The sequence below is a fragment of the Rhopalosiphum padi genome, chromosome 1, assembly GCF_020882245.1.
Source record: "Rhopalosiphum padi isolate XX-2018 chromosome 1, ASM2088224v1, whole genome shotgun sequence".
Taxonomy (NCBI): Eukaryota; Metazoa; Arthropoda; class Insecta; order Hemiptera; family Aphididae; genus Rhopalosiphum; species Rhopalosiphum padi.
This window is the reverse complement of record NC_083597.1, coordinates 39,206,896-39,224,995: the sequence shown is the minus strand read 5'-3', so window position 1 is coordinate 39,224,995 and position 18,100 is coordinate 39,206,896. Positions and strand designations below refer to the sequence as shown.

General features: G+C 26.8%; 1 protein-coding gene across 2 annotated transcripts; it reads right to left on the bottom strand.

Annotated features, from left to right (window-relative positions):
* Positions 1 to 1,061: 1,061 nt before the first annotated feature.
* Positions 1,062 to 17,940, bottom strand: LOC132927159 (protein PFC0760c-like). 2 transcript variants are annotated; one of them, XM_060991630.1, is made up of 13 exons: positions 17,387 to 17,940; positions 14,752 to 15,339; positions 14,057 to 14,658; positions 13,633 to 13,746; positions 11,204 to 11,369; positions 10,721 to 10,936; positions 8,995 to 9,285; positions 4,744 to 8,569; positions 4,545 to 4,667; positions 2,841 to 3,906; positions 2,614 to 2,681; positions 2,271 to 2,428; positions 1,062 to 1,748 (listed from the first exon to the last, which is right to left on the bottom strand). In XM_060991630.1, exons 2-13 carry the CDS (start codon positions 15,333 to 15,335, stop codon positions 1,265 to 1,267), a joined length of 7,698 nt encoding a protein of 2,565 aa, XP_060847613.1. In that variant the 5' UTR covers positions 15,336 to 15,339; positions 17,387 to 17,940; the 3' UTR covers positions 1,062 to 1,264. The 2 variants fall into 2 exon arrangements, with proteins under 2 accessions (XP_060847613.1, XP_060847622.1); XM_060991639.1 differs by lacking the exons at positions 11,204 to 11,369; positions 13,633 to 13,746; positions 14,057 to 14,658; positions 14,752 to 15,339; positions 17,387 to 17,940 and adding an exon at positions 11,004 to 11,136.
* Positions 17,941 to 18,100: the final 160 nt, after the last annotated feature.

Sequence of the window (18,100 nt, the reverse complement as noted above, 5' to 3'; positions counted from 1 at the left end):
ATACCCTCAGGTAAGCAGCGTTGTTCGTTATAAAACGAACAACAACCATTCGGATCGTTCATACAATTTTTCAAAATTGGAATTTTTAAAAAAAGGTCATCAATCAAATTCAGAGTATTTATAGTTTAATTTTTATTTTATGTCTAATATATTTATCATAGTTTTACATCTGTGAATAAACTCTAGGTCATTAAAATCTGTTTTTAGTTTTAATCAAATTTTTATTATTAATTTATTGTTTTTTAAAACATTACTTGATATAGTTACAATACGCCAATACACATAATATATAATACACCACATTACATAATATTATAATAATAGTTAAAAACTCAATTTAAAAATGCAATTACAATATTATTTTTTTTTTTAAATTATAGTTTGTCATTTAAAATAACTTATAATAACATAAAAAATGGTTAATAATGAATTTATAACTACCTAGAAATTTTATTCCAGGAAAGGTTTAGAGATTTTAAATGACAGTGATTGATATTCTGCCATAAATATCAAATAATATAATTGGAGTATTAGTAAATTGGACAATTTTACAATCAGTAAAAATTATATATTATACTGAAAAAATAGGTAAGAGTTAAAAATTAGTTTATGATAAAAAGTTTATAAATTTAACAGTTCAGGTATTTAAATAATCATAAATTAAAATTTTTTTAATAAAAAAAACATTTTTAATGTGCTGAATATTACATAGAAAAAACATTTGTGGTTAAGTAGTATATATTTAAAAATATTTATAATGCCTGTACCCAAAATCAGATGTTTGTTTTACATTACCTATAGCAGTAGTAGTTACAGTTATTTCAGATTTCTTTTTAATCAATATATGACAATAATATACCTTAAGTGATGTTATAATAAAAAATTAATTATTTTAAGAAAAAAAGTAAATTTAAAAAAAAAATGGTTATGTACTCAAAATGTGGCAGCAGTTTGTCTTTTCATCCCTCCATACATAACATTGTTCATATAATAAACATTAATTTTACACAAAATAATAAAATTGGGATAGGTAATAAAAATAAATAATATTAAAATACATATTTTGATCCAGATAAAATAATATAATAGATTCGTAAAATTATTAAATACGTATGTATATGGTGTATATATAATTTATAGACATAATATATATGTATTATAAATGTATATATATTTATATAACAGTGAACTAAAGGCATAAAATGATATTCTAATATATTTGTTTTAAGTCACGCATATATAAAGCTCATTTAATCTTTAATTATTATCTGTTGTTTTTAATTACATCATCATCATTCCAACACTCGGTATCAAATGGCACTGGAGTGACTTCTCTTGTGGGTCTAGGTGGAGTATTCATCTTTTCGGTTCCATCATTATCATTATTTGATGAAAAATCAGATCTTGAGAAACTATTGGGCGTTTCTTCAATAGGTAAGTCAGCAAGACGATGACGGCTGATATAATATTCAATAGTTGATGAATTGGTTGCCTTAATTGAAGGTGTTACTTTGGCCACTTTCTTTTTTTCCATTTTCAATTTAGTGTGTACTTTTGATTTTTTAAATGGATACATGTTACGTTTGAATTTTAATGTTTCCCGCATTAATGCTTTAAGAGGAGGAGGTGATAATGGACGACCGAAATCGTCGTGTGTTGGAGATGCTGCCAAATTGTCACCAGGACGGATTCCATCAGCAAAAGTCACACGTTTAGACATGTTAGAAGTGTATAGTGGCTCAATAGACCTAAACACAATAATTAAAAATTAAAGTTTTTGTAAATAATTTTATTATATTTAACTTAAATACCATAAGGCAAAACATTACATAAGTACAGTAATAACAAATAAATTAAGAATAACATATTAATATTTAAAAAAAAAAATTTATATAAATAATTTGGATATGGTAATATGTTCATATAAATTAAAAATATAAAGCATACAGATATATTTTTATTTAATTGTGATTGAAAGTAATTTATAAATACTATTATTGTAAAAAAAAAAAAATAATAATAATTCAAAGTGCTTTTCACATCAAATGCGACTCATAGCATGCCAGGAAGCAGTTTTTCATTAAAGTTACTAATAATAGTGCGTAAATAAAGTGGAAAATTTAGAATTATTATAATATTTACAGGAGGATTTTCTATTATAAATCTACAATCCATTGATTTGAGTACTGTCACCTGACACCCTCTAATTGAGTCGCATTCTATGTGAAATGCACTATAATATTCATACATTTAAATATGTGTGAACTTACTTTGGTTTAGATAGGATACTGTTAGTTGGTGGCTGAAACAGTCCTAAAAATGGATGTTTAATGGTTTCCATGTTGTCGCTATAGCGAACCATTATTGTATCAGGCAGTTTCTCACGAATCTTTTCTTTTGCGCGAATTTTTAATTTCTGAATTAATATCTGAATAATGTACAACAGTCAAATTATTAGTCAAAACTAAAACCAAATATAATTCAATAAATTATCTACATACAAGTTTTTTTATAAAAAAATTAAATTTTTAAGATGGGTATTACAACATTTTTTTTAACAACTGTACGTAAAAAGTAATTTAAGATTATTATTTAATATTAATTTAATTATACCTTTTGATTAATAATAGTATCCATCATTGAAAGGTCGTCAACAGTAATTTTTTCTTTTGTGAATACACCTATAAAACATAAATAAATGTATTAAAAAGTTACTATTAATATAAAGCTAAAGTATATTATATAAAAGATCAGAAACATAATTGTATCAATTGAGAAAATGTAGACATAAAGTTTACTTTTATTATTATTACCACTTTATTCCAAATGTTTGTTATTACCTGATTCATTTCCATGGTTTTCTTTATCTTCTAACTTTATGGAGACATTACAATTGTTTTCTGTATTTATTTTTGAAGTTAGATTATTCTCATTAATCACCTCCAATGTATTAATTTCTTCTTTAACTTCAATGTCCATACGTAATTGTTCAGATGATTCAGTTTCTACTATTAAATCTGAATTTTCAGTATTTTCAGAAACATCTATAGGCATCACTTTGTTGATTACATTTTGGTATTTGTGTTTATCATCATTAGTTTCAAGTGACTTATTATTTTCATTAATATTTTGTTTATCATTAAACATTTCAACATAGGAATCTGATAACTCACTTCCATCTGTGTCAGATTCTGAGGAACTAGTCACACAATGATCTTCATTGATGTGACTAACATCATTTTCAATATTATATTTTTTAAGTATATATGGTTCATCTAGCCAGCTATTGACATCGTCATGAAAATTGTCAACTAGTTCCCATTCACTTTCTATTAGATCATCATCATTTTCATTGTCATTGTTTAAGTCTTCTTCGTGGCCAGAATCTGATTCCAAAGAGTCAATCTCGTCATCACTGAACACACCTGATTCAGCATCAGATGGAACGTTGAATGGAATTAAATCTGCATGCAGCCAATATTCATTTATTGATCCACTTAAGCTTATATTGAAACAATGCCTGACATCATTCCCTATTCCATCGCGGCTACATGGATTTACAGATATGTGTACCATACATCTATCCTCAACAGCACAATATGCCATGTAGTTGTCACTGGTAAGATAAAGATTGGTATTATCATCTTCGAGTATACATACATAAGCTCGAGTTTGTAAAGGTATGGACATTATATTATCAGAATTTTGATCAGTTTCAGACTTTTCTTGAGATATCAAACTATCTGGGATATTTAGTTTGACTTCTTCTGTGTTAATTATAACAGGATCGCTCAGCGAGTATTTAATTGGATTTTGATTGTAATGTTGAAAATGCTGATGATACAATTTGACAAATAATTCATCACGACTTGCACTATCCGATTTTTCATTTTTGACAATTTCATCCTAAATACAATATTTTGATTTAGTATTGTTAATGACAATTAAGTAAATGAAATATTTTTATAAATTAACTCCAAAAACCTTATTCAAAGTGCACTTATTTTATAATCGGGATCACTTTAGAGTATATAAATCAATCCCATAATTTTTGAGTCTATTAATCTCGAACAGAAATACTAACATTCATTATATTAAATAATATTAAGTACTATTTATATATACTAAAATAATTTAGATCCAAGAGTACTCGGATATTGAATCAGTTACTTTATTATTTAATACCTATAATAATTTAAAAAGTTTAAAAATATTTTTAGTTAATTGATGGTAGAAATTTAATTTTTTTAAATAAGTACCATAAATGTATCTTATCTAAATAAACGTATAGTAATATAATCTACAAATTATCCAAAAAAATGTATTTTGAGATTATGATAAAATGATTAACTGGTGTCTGGTTTTAAATAAATGCATGTGTTATTAATACAATACATATCTATGAGTGTAGTATTAAATACTGGTGTGATTGTAAAAGTGTATGGTGGTATTGACGAATTAAAGAGTGAGAACTGAATGAGTCTTTTTATGAAAATGTGCAATCATGAAAACTACCATACACTGTCTAATTACTGTCTATTTACCTGATTGTCCTGAATATCTGTAATAATAATATCAACGTTTTCGTTTGTTACCTCCTCTTTAGAGAATTGAACTTGATCAACAGAAACTTTGTTAACGGGCAACATTTCAAAAGCATTGTCATACTAAATAATAAATAAAATGGTAAATACACATCATTCATAAATAATTACTGATAAATTAAATAATTTATGATCTTACTTGTAAAACTGTTTCATCGGTTGTTGGAATGGCTTTAATCACTCCATGATCAGATGTTTCTGTATCTATAGATTTCCACATGTTATAATCTTCAGAATGGTAATTATAATTTGGATTATAGTTTTCATACACACTATAGTCAATCGGACTTAATAAATCATGTTCAATAGTTTTCATTTCAGAATACATAGGTAAACCAGTATATTGTTCATAAGTTTGAGCATAATCATCATATACATAAGGACTAATTTCATGAATATCATTTGTGCAATTTATTGACATTATTTCACATGCCAGGTTTTGTTCATTATAAAGGTCATCTTCATTGTTGGATGAAGAACTAATACATTTTATTTCTTCATTATTGGATGAAGAACTAATACATTTTATTTCTTCATTGTTGGATGAAGAACTTATACATTTTATTTCTTCATTGTTGGATGAAGAACTAATACATTTTATTTCTTCATTGTTGGATGAAGAACTTATACATTTTATTTCTTCATTGTTGGATGAAGAACTAATACATTTTAGTTCATCAGTCAAGATTTTTGCTTCAGTTTCATCATTAAACTCTTTCAGTCCATTATTAAGATTTTGTGATCTGCTAATATTATTATCCATGGGTTGTTTGTCCCAACGAGATTTCTTTTTTAATTGTAATTCTTCATCCCCAGATTTGGAATTGCTTGAATGATTAACTTCAGTAACCGACTTATCCAAATTTATCCAATCTGACGTCCATTGAGTAATTAGTTCATTGTTAGATTTAGAAACTTCTAGTAGATCATCGCTAACCGAATCTTTTTTTTCCATTTTAACTAATACATCACTTCGCAAACCTTCAGTATCACTATCTAAATGTTGTTCAGAGAAATCAGCCAAATTTGACAAAGAGGTTATTTCTTTCTCTATAAGGACATTGTCAACTTCTAAAGGAAATCCTTGTTCTTCCCTTCTTGAATCTAAATTATTTTTTTCAAACACATTAGATACAAGTTCCTCAAATTCTTTAAATTTGCTATCATTTGAGAATGTCTTATTTTTATTACTTATAGTTGGCGAATCGTTTACCAATGAATTTGAATTAATTTGTTCACTTTCTCTATCATCACTTGAATGCTCTGACGTATCCGTGCTTGTAGTAAGTGATTGGTCAGTATCGGATTCTTCAGAGTCATCCCAATCATAACTATGATCTACAGCTTTTTTATCAGATTCAACATTGAATTTAGGTGATTCTTTTTCAGTAATAGTTACATGTGGTTCTTTCATTTGTGTTTGAAGAATTACTTTTGGTTCATCGGAATTTAAAAGTTTGGTTTCATTAACTGTTGGATTGTCTATTTTTGGATCATCATCTTTAGATTTATCTTCTTCATTAAATACTTTAAAATCTTTAGTTTTATCCAATTTAAAATTGTTTGATTTAATTAGGTTGATTGGTGAAGAAAATCCAAAAACAAACGGCATATTTTGGCAAGTGGAAAGTTTCTTTAAATTCATTTTTACTTTGTCCCTATATGATATGGGTTCTGTAACAGGTTTGTTGACAATACAAGTAATAGGAGATTTATTATATAGATCAAGTGGTGTGTTTTGGGTCTGTGGTTTAAAAATACTCTTAAGATCTTTATTTTTATCTTTATCATGTTGTTCACTATTATCATTTTTCTCAAACACAGTTTTTTGTAACTCATTTTTAAGTTTAAATAAATCATTATGACATTTATCAACAAATGTCTTCGACATTTCATCATTTTCTTCATTAGATTTAAAGTCTGAATTTTTAAAATTAATTAAAACATTTTCTACTGCTATATTTTTTGAAACATTGTCGATTTTATCACTTTTGACATCTTCATTAGTCTTTTGCAATTGTGTTTTTCTTTTTTCTTTTTCCTCAACATGGTCTTTAAATACATTAGGCGACTTAGGTATTTCACTTTTATTTGTACTTCTGTTTGTAGAATGACAATTATCTATCAAATTAATGGAATCAGATTTGTTTTTTTTATTATTTTTATCGTATCTACTTGTATCATGTACAAGCGGTACTTTATTTTTATTATTTATTTCCGAGTGATGGATGACTCCCCTCATGGAACTTTTTTTATTAATGTTCCACTCATTGGGTCGCAATTCAAAAAACTGAACTGAATCATTTTTACTTTTATTTTCGTTTAATTCCTCTAGATCTTCAGTCTCTGAAGTATCAGTGGTCTTGGGTTTTTTCTTAGACTTCTTTTTTGTCAGGTGTTCATCTGAATCGACAGATTTTCTTTCTATAGATTTCTTCTTTTTACTCTTCTTTTTCTTATCGTTAACTTTAGGTTTTGAACAACTATCAGCTAACCTAGATTTTTTAAGTGTTTTCTCATCATCAGATATATCTGAATCGTGCTTTCTTTTTGAACTTTTCTTTGATTTTTTGTTCTTTTTTTCTTTATCATTTAAATATTTTAATACTTCAATGACAGTGTCATCACATGAAAGAGACTGACTTTTATTCACTTTATCAGTTTTAACCAATTTTGTAATTGTTTCTTTTAAACAATCCTTAACTTTTTCAAATTTATCATCATTCTCTTCTTCACTTGATTTATTTTCTTTTTTTTCGTGTTTCTTTTTTTTCTTCTTTTGTTTAAGTTCTTTACTATCTGAAGGCCTCTTTTTAATTTCAACATTTAATGCTTTTTCGATTAAGTTAAGAATACTACTATTAGCATCTTCTTTTTCGTCTTCGGGACTTTTGGTCTTATTCTTGTCACTTCTATGTTTCTTTTTGTAATTTGTTTTGGTTTTCTTTTTTTTCTTATTTTTCGATTTGTTTTTCTTCTTTTTTTCAAATGTAGAGCTAGAATCAGTTGATTCAGAATCGCTATCATCTGAACTACTATCACTTTCTGATTCTGAGTCTTGTGAACTTTCACTGGAACTTGATTTATGCCTTTTCTTCTTACTTTCTTTACTCTTAAACGTCTTAGACTTTTTACTAGATGATTTTTTCTTTTTTCTAATCTTTAAATCAATAGCAGAAGATAACTCTTCAACAAATGATCCATCATTTGAATCAGACTCCTCGGCAGCATTGTGTAATGAAATAGATTCATCTGAAGATTTTGTGGACATATACTCTTCAGACTCGTCTTGCATAGAATCATCATTCATTGATACAGACTTTGTAGATAGATTGTTTTCATTATCTTTTTGAATAGTTACATTATTAGTTGTAGTAATAATGGAATTGGCACTTTCTTCCTTTTCAGCTTTTACAATTTTCAAAAACTCTTCATATTCTGTATTCAATTTAGCGTGTCCTTGTGGTTCTTGAATCTGAATCGGTAGAACTGGACAAATATTAACTTCAATCTTTGATTCGTCTTCACCAACATCTGATGCAGTGTCCATTGCTTCTTCCTGATGACTTATATCCAAAGGACTGTTTTCTTCTTTTTTGATTATGCAGACATTATCATTAGTATTCATTTCTACATTTTGAGTAACTCCAACATATGAAACTTTATTCTCAGCAGCTGGACTACCATCATAATCACTGTCCCATTTGGATGGAACAGTAGGTCTTAAATCAACAAGAGATGTATCATCATTAAATCTAGATTTTTTAGTTCGTTTACTAGTAGTGATTTCATTCATCAATACATTTTCATCTATTTCAACATTTGGATCTTCTTTGACTTGTGTAACAATAAAATTTGTTTTGGGCCACCAACCTTTGAATGGATAAATATTTTTATCCTTCATCATAACTAATAGTTTTTCGTCAACGTTACTAAAGTTATTGTCAGTATAATTTTCTTTGAGCCTGAAAAAAATGTAAATAAATTAAAATTTACAGAGCATTACAATTTATCAACTACAGTTTAAAATCCACAATTATACAGCAAAATATTTACTATGTAACACTAAGACTACCAGAAGACAAATATAATATTGACCAAATCAATTGGTAATAAAATAAGATTCAGTGGCATATGCTTATGGCTGATGTGTACATACTTGATTATAGTAATTGAATACACTCAACCAGATGGTACTTGAGTGGAAAAATCAGTGTAAAAGTATGAGAAATATTAAGACAAAGCGCATGTCATTCTAGAGGTGTAAAATCTAGTTGTTATTTTGTGGACCGAAGTATAATATTGCATTATTCATTTTTAAATTAATATCAATATAATTTACTTTTTAGGCCCACAATTATAGTATTTTTAATCTTAAATATATAATTACTTTTTTGGTTTCATTGAAGATAAGAATTTGAGAACAATTGCTTCAATTTCTGGTAGAAGTGTGGCAAACATTTGCTGTCTATTCTGGAGATGGTATGTGGCATTTGCTGGATTTTCACTAAACTTAATTACTGGTTTATTTTTAGTGCATCGAATAATATAACTGGGAAAATCTTTTGTAAAATCTCCTTCATGTGTGTTGACTTCAAGACCCTTGAGAATTTCTTTTTTGCGATCTAATATGTTGTGGCGTAATTTCTGATCTCCAGTTCCTTTTTCTGTCTCGGATAGTCTTTAATAAAGATAACATAAAAATTAGAATAAATAGTAGGTACCTAATTATAACTTTGGATGTGGTAAATATCTGTAATCTAGTGTTAGTTATAATACAATGAGGAGATTAAACATACCACTGATCATAGTTTAAAAAAAAAAATAATAAAAAATTAAATGAATTTACATGGATTTTTTTTAAAAAAAAGTTTAATTTACAATCTATACTAAATATGACATAAGTAAACTGTATGAAAGTATAATATGAATTTTGCTTGAATGACTAGAGGGAACCATTCAGAAACTGTCTACAGTATCTGATCTCTTAATTAATATGGATTGGATGGGAACAGTTTTTTTTTTAATTTTTTAATTTTAGGACTTCTTTTGGCAATATTCTTAAGTCTTCTTTGTTGGTTGTTGAGAATGGTAATTGATGACATATGAAAGATTAGTGAGTTTTGGTTTGAGTAGTTTGGAATGAATTTTTTTGTAATGGCGATATGCTACTTCATTAACTGTTAGGATTTGTAGATAGTTATGTAGAGCATTATTGGTCTTATGTTGAAGTGTTTGGTTTGACCCCAGATTTGAATACCATATGACCACATATGAGTTATAATTGTCTCATATATTAAAATTTTATTTTTCACTTATTGAAGAAGATAATGGCGGAGAAAGTGTAGGTGAATGTTACTCTTTTCTTTTCTTTTTTTGCATGTTGGGCCAAATTTAGTCTATTATCCAAAAGGACTCCTAGAAACTTGGTTATATTTTTAATTTGTAAGGATATGTTATTGAAAGATAATTGAAGACAGTCTTATTGATTGTGAAATCTACTTGAACTGATTTATTTTTGTTTATCTTAATTTTTCCCATTTGTTTGTTCAATTTGAGATCTGGTTTAAATGGTATTGAATATTGTGGGCAGCTAGAATGACTGTATTATCAGCATAAGTTGTTAGAGTTGTATGAATTGTTCAGGGTGAATCAAATGTGACACCATAGAGGTGATAAATCACTTCTTTGGAGTACTCTAGTATTGACTTTGTAGTAGAAAGAGTAAGAGTTATTATGTTTAACAATGAAAGAATTGGTCTTCAAAATTAATTTTAGAATAAGGTAACATAGAGCAGGTAGAAACAATTTTAATTTAAACAATAACCTATCATATCAGACATGATTAAATTTTTAGGTGATATCGAGAAATACACCTGAGCAGTGTTATTATTTTTTTAAATACATTAATACTTTATCAGTAACTTCGTGTATTTGAGGAATTGTTGAATGATATGAGTAGAAATCGAATTGATTATTAGGTATGATTTCACTTTCTTAAAGTTAACTAAAATCAGTAGTATGCTTATAGAGCAGTATGAAGTTACTAAATGTTTTGGTTTTTCAGGTTTGTAAATTAATTTAATTTATATAATTTAATATTAATAATAATTTACATGTTAGATTCATTTTTATGGTTTTTGCTATCAGATCTTGAGTCTCCGTGCCTTTTCTTTTTTCTGGACTTGCGCTCTTTTTCTTTTATTTCTTCAGTTTCATCCATTTTGAATCTTCTAAATCTGTCAAAGTGAAATCCACCTTTAACAAAATCTTTCCAACTCTTAACTTCTAGTGCTCGCATCTTTGGCTTCTCTGTTGATCTTGACCTAGTCCTAAAAGAAAAATAATGTCACGGAGACATGAATTTTAAGCAGTAATAATTTCGGGTAATTGATATACCTCTATTTAAATGATAATGTAAATATCAAATAGGTACAAAAAGTGCTCAGCGCTTCCTTCACTAAAGTTTATAGAATAATATTGCAGCAATGCTGACGACCCGGGACTTTGTTTTCTGTGGATAACTTTTGCGCTAAATATTTATTATTGGATTTAGTACAGTCTTTGTGCTGAGGAATAAAAATTGGGCAAATAATAACCTGGATTTCGAATGAGAACGACGACGATATTTGTGGCCTCTTCTGGATTCATCTCGACGCCTGTGATGGTGTCTACTTGAACGTTTATCCTGTTCTCTTATCTTAGCTGAATATTTTTCTGCTAATGATTCTATACCAAGTTTCTGAAGGATAGGAGCTTCGTTGCCTAAAATTAAAATAAATTCAATTAAAACTCAATTTTTTAGTTACTTCAGTAAAGCTTCTATTAAAGTAGACTTATACATTGTATACAAATAAATAGTGAATAAAATATTATGGGAAGTCATAACCACAAAATAACATTTCTTTCCAAACATTTTTAACATGATAAACTTTAACTTAAAAACACATACATAAGTTAATGTCATAAAAACAATTACATTTAATTTGTGATAAAAACACATTTATGAGCTAAATTCTAAAAATATCAACAAAAATTAGCATTCGTTTTTTTTTTTTTTTTCATAATATTAAATTATTTAATTAAAACCAAAACACAACACCATACTGTGAGTTGTAAAAGTGTGATTTATTCATAATAAAAGTAATAAAATATTATAAAACAAAACAGTAAAAACACATTGAATATGTATTAATTAAAAATCTTTATATGAAATAGGCACTTATTAAATACCCAAGAACCATGTCAAGTTTGAAGTTCAAAATTACTTTTTTTTAAACTGAATACTAGCAGTCTATAGCAAAGAACAAAAAGCAGTTATGATAAATGTTAACATAGAAAAATAAAAACATATAATATAAAGAAATTGATGGTAAAAATCACAGAAAAGTAGAGAGCTCCAGTGAGTCATTTACTATTTAAGTTAATTTTTTAATAGATTATGGCACTGATCTATCTAATTTTAACTTATTAAAATCAAGATAATTAATGAACTGAATAGTAACTGCATACTATTAAAAATAATTGAAATTATATAAGAAGTTGTATTTTTATGTAAAAAATCATTATCAAATTTTGTATTTTGTTGCATGTATAGAAAATGCTTATATTAACATTTGGTGAAAATTTCAAGTAAGTTATTTGCTTTTAGATAACAAAATAAGAAAATCAATTTTAAGTAAAAATTCCCATTTTCACAATTATTTTGAAAAATATTGAGCATTTTTAATTTTAAATTCTCAAAAGTACTAACTGGATTCAAATTTTTTATCAGAAACAAAACTTATAGTTGAAGATCAAAGTAGTTTTCTACTCTATGACATATATATTAATAAAAAAAAATTTTGAGATGATGAACATCATTAATTGAATCACTTTAATTTAATGATGTACCATTCAAAAAAAAACAATTCTGACCAAAGCTGATCTAACTTTTTGTATAACCACAACTATCAAACAATTATCTTAAAAATACTGAAAAATTTCTATTTTGTATCACTTAAATACAAACTAAGTCAAATTTGCTACTGATAACTATCATAATTATCTATACCTGCCACATACACAGGGGGTTTAGGGTCTAAGCTCTATTTGTTTAACAGTTTTGTTATTCTCAAATTCGTCATGATTTTAATCTTATAAGATATTGGAGACTGTGAAACACAATATTGGCTACAACTAGTACAATTGCATGTTTGATAAATATTATTCTATTGTCTAAACCAGCATTTACCAAAGTGTATTCAACCAGATATATATGATTATTGAGAAAATTGTTTAATATTATACTTGGATTATTTATATTATTAGAAACTATTATTTTGTATTATTTTAAAAAGGGGGTTACACAAAACAAAAACTATTTCTCAAGGATACCCAGGTCATAAAAGTTTGGGAATGTTGGTCTAAACGACTCTAATGGCTATGTATATACGTGATGATACTGAGGTGAGCCCCATCTGAAATCGCATGGGGTGTAGGTACATACATACTTTAGAAACGCCTATACTAAGGATTATTTCTAATAAAAGTGTTAAAGACACAATAATAATAAATAATTTCAATACATCCATTGCTTTGCTTAGAATTTAATACTAAAATACATACATACAAAACGTAATATATTAGTATTAATGATATACTAATAATAAATGAGATTAAATACACCTGGTCACGTGGATGATATTAAGTAAGTAAAATAATATAGTATTACTTTATATTGAAAATAAACATCAATAAAAAGATATTTATAAATTTTAACCTTCAATTTGATAAATTGTGATCATTAGAGATTATATTTTAATTTGTCATAAAACTAATAAAAATATTTCTGTATTTAAAATTAAAAATAAACAATTGAATTTGTAGTGATTTATAATTTTAAAAAAATGTTATACAGAATTTAACTAATAATATATGAATTATTTTATTGTTTTTTTTTTAAATATATTTTTAGTTTTCACTAAACCCTAACACATGCATGATTTAACATATTATTATAATAACTGCATTTAAATGTTATATTTACCACCACTTCTAAGGAGATGTTGATATAATGCTGCATTATTTCCTTGTAACAGTTCATCTTTCTTCATTTCTTCAATTTGTTCAATTGTTTGTTGAGCCTTGATAACTTTAGCAACTATAAAATAAACAGAATCTTACAGTAAACAAATTTATTAAAATTTTTAAATGGGATACTATCAAATAATGATCTGATACTTTAAAATTTGAAAGTTATTGAATTATTGCTTAATATTCATAGTATCTGATTAGATGAATTTTAATACAAAAAAATACTCAATAAACCTATATAAATAATAAAATAACGATAATTCATTTTTTATAGAATTTGTAAAAAAAATATGATGAAAAATTGTTCTTTATAAGGATCAAAAAATATATATAATAATAATATAAACTAATAATTATCTAATTTGGTACTTGCTTACCTTTTTTATTAGTAACAACTTTTTTTTTTGTAACTGTTTGGAATACATTAAGTTCAGGCACAAATTCTACATCATTTCCTTCACCAATGTCTGAACTCTGATTATCAGTAATTGAATTATTTTGTTCTTGCAACTTTTGTTTCATCATTGAAAAAGCCATCAGTCGTTTTTTAGCTTGGGATTTACCCAACACTGTTGATGCTTTAGACACTTTCTCAATAGGGTCATCTTTTCCATTCAATGCAGGCGAGTTTTGCTGTTGATTGTTCACCTCATTAACAGTTTCAGTGGATTGCTGCACTTGACTTTGTGGATTAATTGGATAGCTAGGTTGTTGAACCTGAATATTGTATGGTAGTACCTGGGCTAGCATAGGAACACGCTGTTGCACTGGTGTAATTGAAGATAAAGTTGAAGGGTCAACGGTCTGTCGAATTATATTGTCAATGTTCTCGGGTATGTTTTGTTGCACCTCTGTTTGTTCAGATGGTACAGTTTGAATGAGAGCCGCTTTGATGGTTTGAGCGGGTTGTTCAATAAGGATATCAGATTTTAAGTTTTCTGATACTACATCATCATCAGTCTCTGCTGTAGGAGAATATCTGAAACATAAAATACATAAATGTAATAAAATCAGCTAAAAGATTATTTTGATATTTAAAAATTTATGAGCAATTATGAAATATATAAGTTACCTATTAGAGTCATCAACTGTATTATTGGTTTTATTAACTGGTTTCTCTTCAACTGGCAATTGCACAGCATCAGGTGGAGGTGGAGGAGGTTTTGATGATGTTTGAGTTTGATTTGCTTGATTAAAATTATAATTATAATAATTTTGATATGGTTGATAGTATTGTTGACTATTGTAATCCCATTGATATTGAGGATAAGGATAGCCATAATAATTATTATAATTATACATATAACTATTATAGTTTGCATAGTTTTGCATGTTGTAATCAGCTGGTGCTGCTGGTGGTTGTGGCAATTGTCCATTATCGTTTTTGGGAAGTGGTGGAAGAGGTGGCATAGAATTATCGGCTGGAACAACCGAACTAAGTTCAGTAGTAACATTTGAACTTGGAGAACTGACATCAGTTGATTCTACAAGCATTTGGTTTTCAGAATTATTAATTTGATCTACAATTTTTAAAGGTTCTATACAATCATTGTTCAATAATGCATCTCCAACTGGCTGACAGTTATTTTCAACTGGTAATAACTGTTGTTGGGATGTTTCACACATAGAATTCTCAGTTGCTTCAGAATTATCCATGTTTCTGAAAGTAAAAAATACATTATAAATTTATGTATTCTAGGTTCATTGTAAAAACTAGATAGTAAAAGAAATAACAGTTACACAATTTCTATCTATCTAATAATTTACTATAAATTTAGTATCTACCTACTTTAAATACTCAAGTGTACATATAAAATGTTTGGTTAAATATATCTAAATATCTAGAACAATTATACCTTTAACTAATTTCACCTGTTATTACTTTTCAGCAAATATTTTGAGTACAATAATCACGTAATGAAGGATTCAAGATTAAAATAGATTTTTTTTTAAACAAAAATGATTATTATGCTAAATCTCAATAAATCCTTTATAATTAGTTTTTAAAGTATAAATTAACTAACAAAACGAATAAAAATAACACAAAGCATTTTCATAGTTCTAAACATATTATGGATTAAACAACATAATTATAATTATTATATAGATAATGTGTTTTTATTAATTTTAATAATATATATATATTCAATTTAATGGGGGGCATTGTTTAAACAGTTGTTTATTCCTAAACATTATTATTTAAACTTTAATGAAACATTATCAAAATTTCATGATTTGTAATTGATAACAGTATTTGATAAATGCAATATAAATTATTTCTTTTATAGCACTAATCAAAAATTCTGTTGTATAGAAATTGAATGTTTTCACATATTATGCATTTACAAATTTAATATTAAAGTTAATATATTTACAATTATAAAGTGTTTAAGAACTTGCCAAACATTATTAGAATGTACCTAAACATTAACAGATACACATTTTGAATTTTTATTGTTAGGTAATTAAGTAAATCATTTAAAATATGAAAACTAAATACATAGTTACTGTTGTTTTTTTAACAAATTTACAAACATAACCTACAAAATGATAATTTTAATTTGTCATTATAATAAAATATAAATTATCAACAGTCATTGAACCATAGAGTTACTATATGCATTGAACCCAACTACCTAATTTATCAATGATCAAAAATGTATTTAAAATTTACGTAAGATTGTGACAAAAATTTAAGTTTTTTTGTTAGTGTCATTAATAAATGACTTCTTACGTCTAAGCTTTCAGATAATGTTATGTTTTTATTATTATTAATTCAATAACATGTTTAATAAAATAAATATGTATCTTTATTCTTTTCTTATTATAAGTTTAATATTTAGGGAACAGATAAAATTCAGAATTTATTATAATCACGGACTCAACCTTTTCCCCGAACGAAATATATTGAATATTTATAAATTTATCAAAACTTAAATTCTCTGATATTTTTTAACAGAAATGAAGGTACAATAAATTGTATAATTTTGTATTATTAAGTAGGTATATTGTTATACTCTTGTGTAGTGAGAGAACATTTTAATTCTGCTCAACCACGCGATATCCAGCCATAATGTAACCAGTTTTGATGGTAGGATATCACATGGAAAAATGTTCTTTTGTTGAACAGAATATAGATACTTAAATTTGTAATTTTCATCATAAAAATGTTCCGAGTCTAGTACAATAATACTATATGATAAACTTATCAAAACAAATTTATTGTATACAACTTAACATTATGCTTAATTCTTAATATTTAATACAATGACACTGATAACAATTAAGACATTATATTAATATATAAAGCTCAGTTTCAAGAACTACTATACAAGGCCTCCCATAATTTTTCATTTTTAAAGACTACCTAAAAAGGAGTAGGTGTTTTACTCAATATCTCTTATTTTATATTAAATTGAGTACAAGATACAACAAATTGTTAATTTCAATACTTAATAATTATGTCGACAAATCAACCAAGACCATAAACATTTAAAACATCTATATATTGATGTTCACACATTATACCTAACCATCTATGGCTTAATAGGCTATAATATAAGGTTGCAACATAGTAGTGGGAGTCCATGAATCTGTTCGAAGCAATAGTTAGCATCTGGTCGATGGCGAGAGTACCAAATGATTTGTAAGTACATTTTTTATTAAAAAAAATAAACAAAACCAAAATTTTCAGAAAATAGCTTTACCTCTATAACGATGGCTGTTGATATGGATTTTTCGTTGTCGTTCTAATTGATTTCAACTGATCGAATGTGTCATAATGGCCTCCACTGAATAACGATTTAACTTGCAAGAAGACGCGCAATTCGTTATAAATTTTATTATTCAGTAATCCATTCTCAGCGGTGTTCTCTGGTAATGGAAATACACAATAGGAACAATACGAAATACAATAATTATATTTTTAATAATTCACATAGGTAAAAACCATCAAAACACTAGTCATGACGAATGCAGAAACGTAGTCACGCGTCAGTTTCGACATGAACAATTTGAAACGAACGAATCAAAAAACGACACAAAACGTGTGCAAAATATCAAAAGTCAAAAACGCACACGCCACACGGTAATCGATAAAATAGAGTATATTTGTAGTTAATAATTATCTCATTATTGTAACACTTACATAATAATATAATAAGATATTTAATATTATATACTTAATTCTTACAGGTAAAAGGTATAATAAAAATATAAAATATTCAATATTATACTAACAACAAATTACAATATCGCATTATTGCAATAACAAAAAACGAGGTACCGCCATTGGCCAATGGTTTTTACTTTTTATTCTTTTTTCGTTACCATTACTGCGGCACGATAGGTTCCCGTGGGTTATCGCCTATCGGATTGGTGGGGTAGACAGGATGGTTGGTGATGCGGCGCGCAATTTATAG

Excerpts from the sequence above, each read along its gene's own strand:
- LOC132927159 (XM_060991630.1), bottom strand. The coding sequence starts at position 15,335 with ATGGATAATTCTGAAGCAACTGAGAATTCTATGTGTGAAACATCCCAA. Across the intron at positions 2,682-2,840 it reads AAACCATGGAAATGAATCAG|GTGTATTCACAAAAGAAAAA; the intron begins GTAATAACAAAC and ends TATGTTTTATAG. Across the intron at positions 1,749-2,270 it reads AGTATCCTATCTAAACCAAA|GTCTATTGAGCCACTATACA; the intron begins GTAAGTTCACAC and ends TATTGTGTTTAG.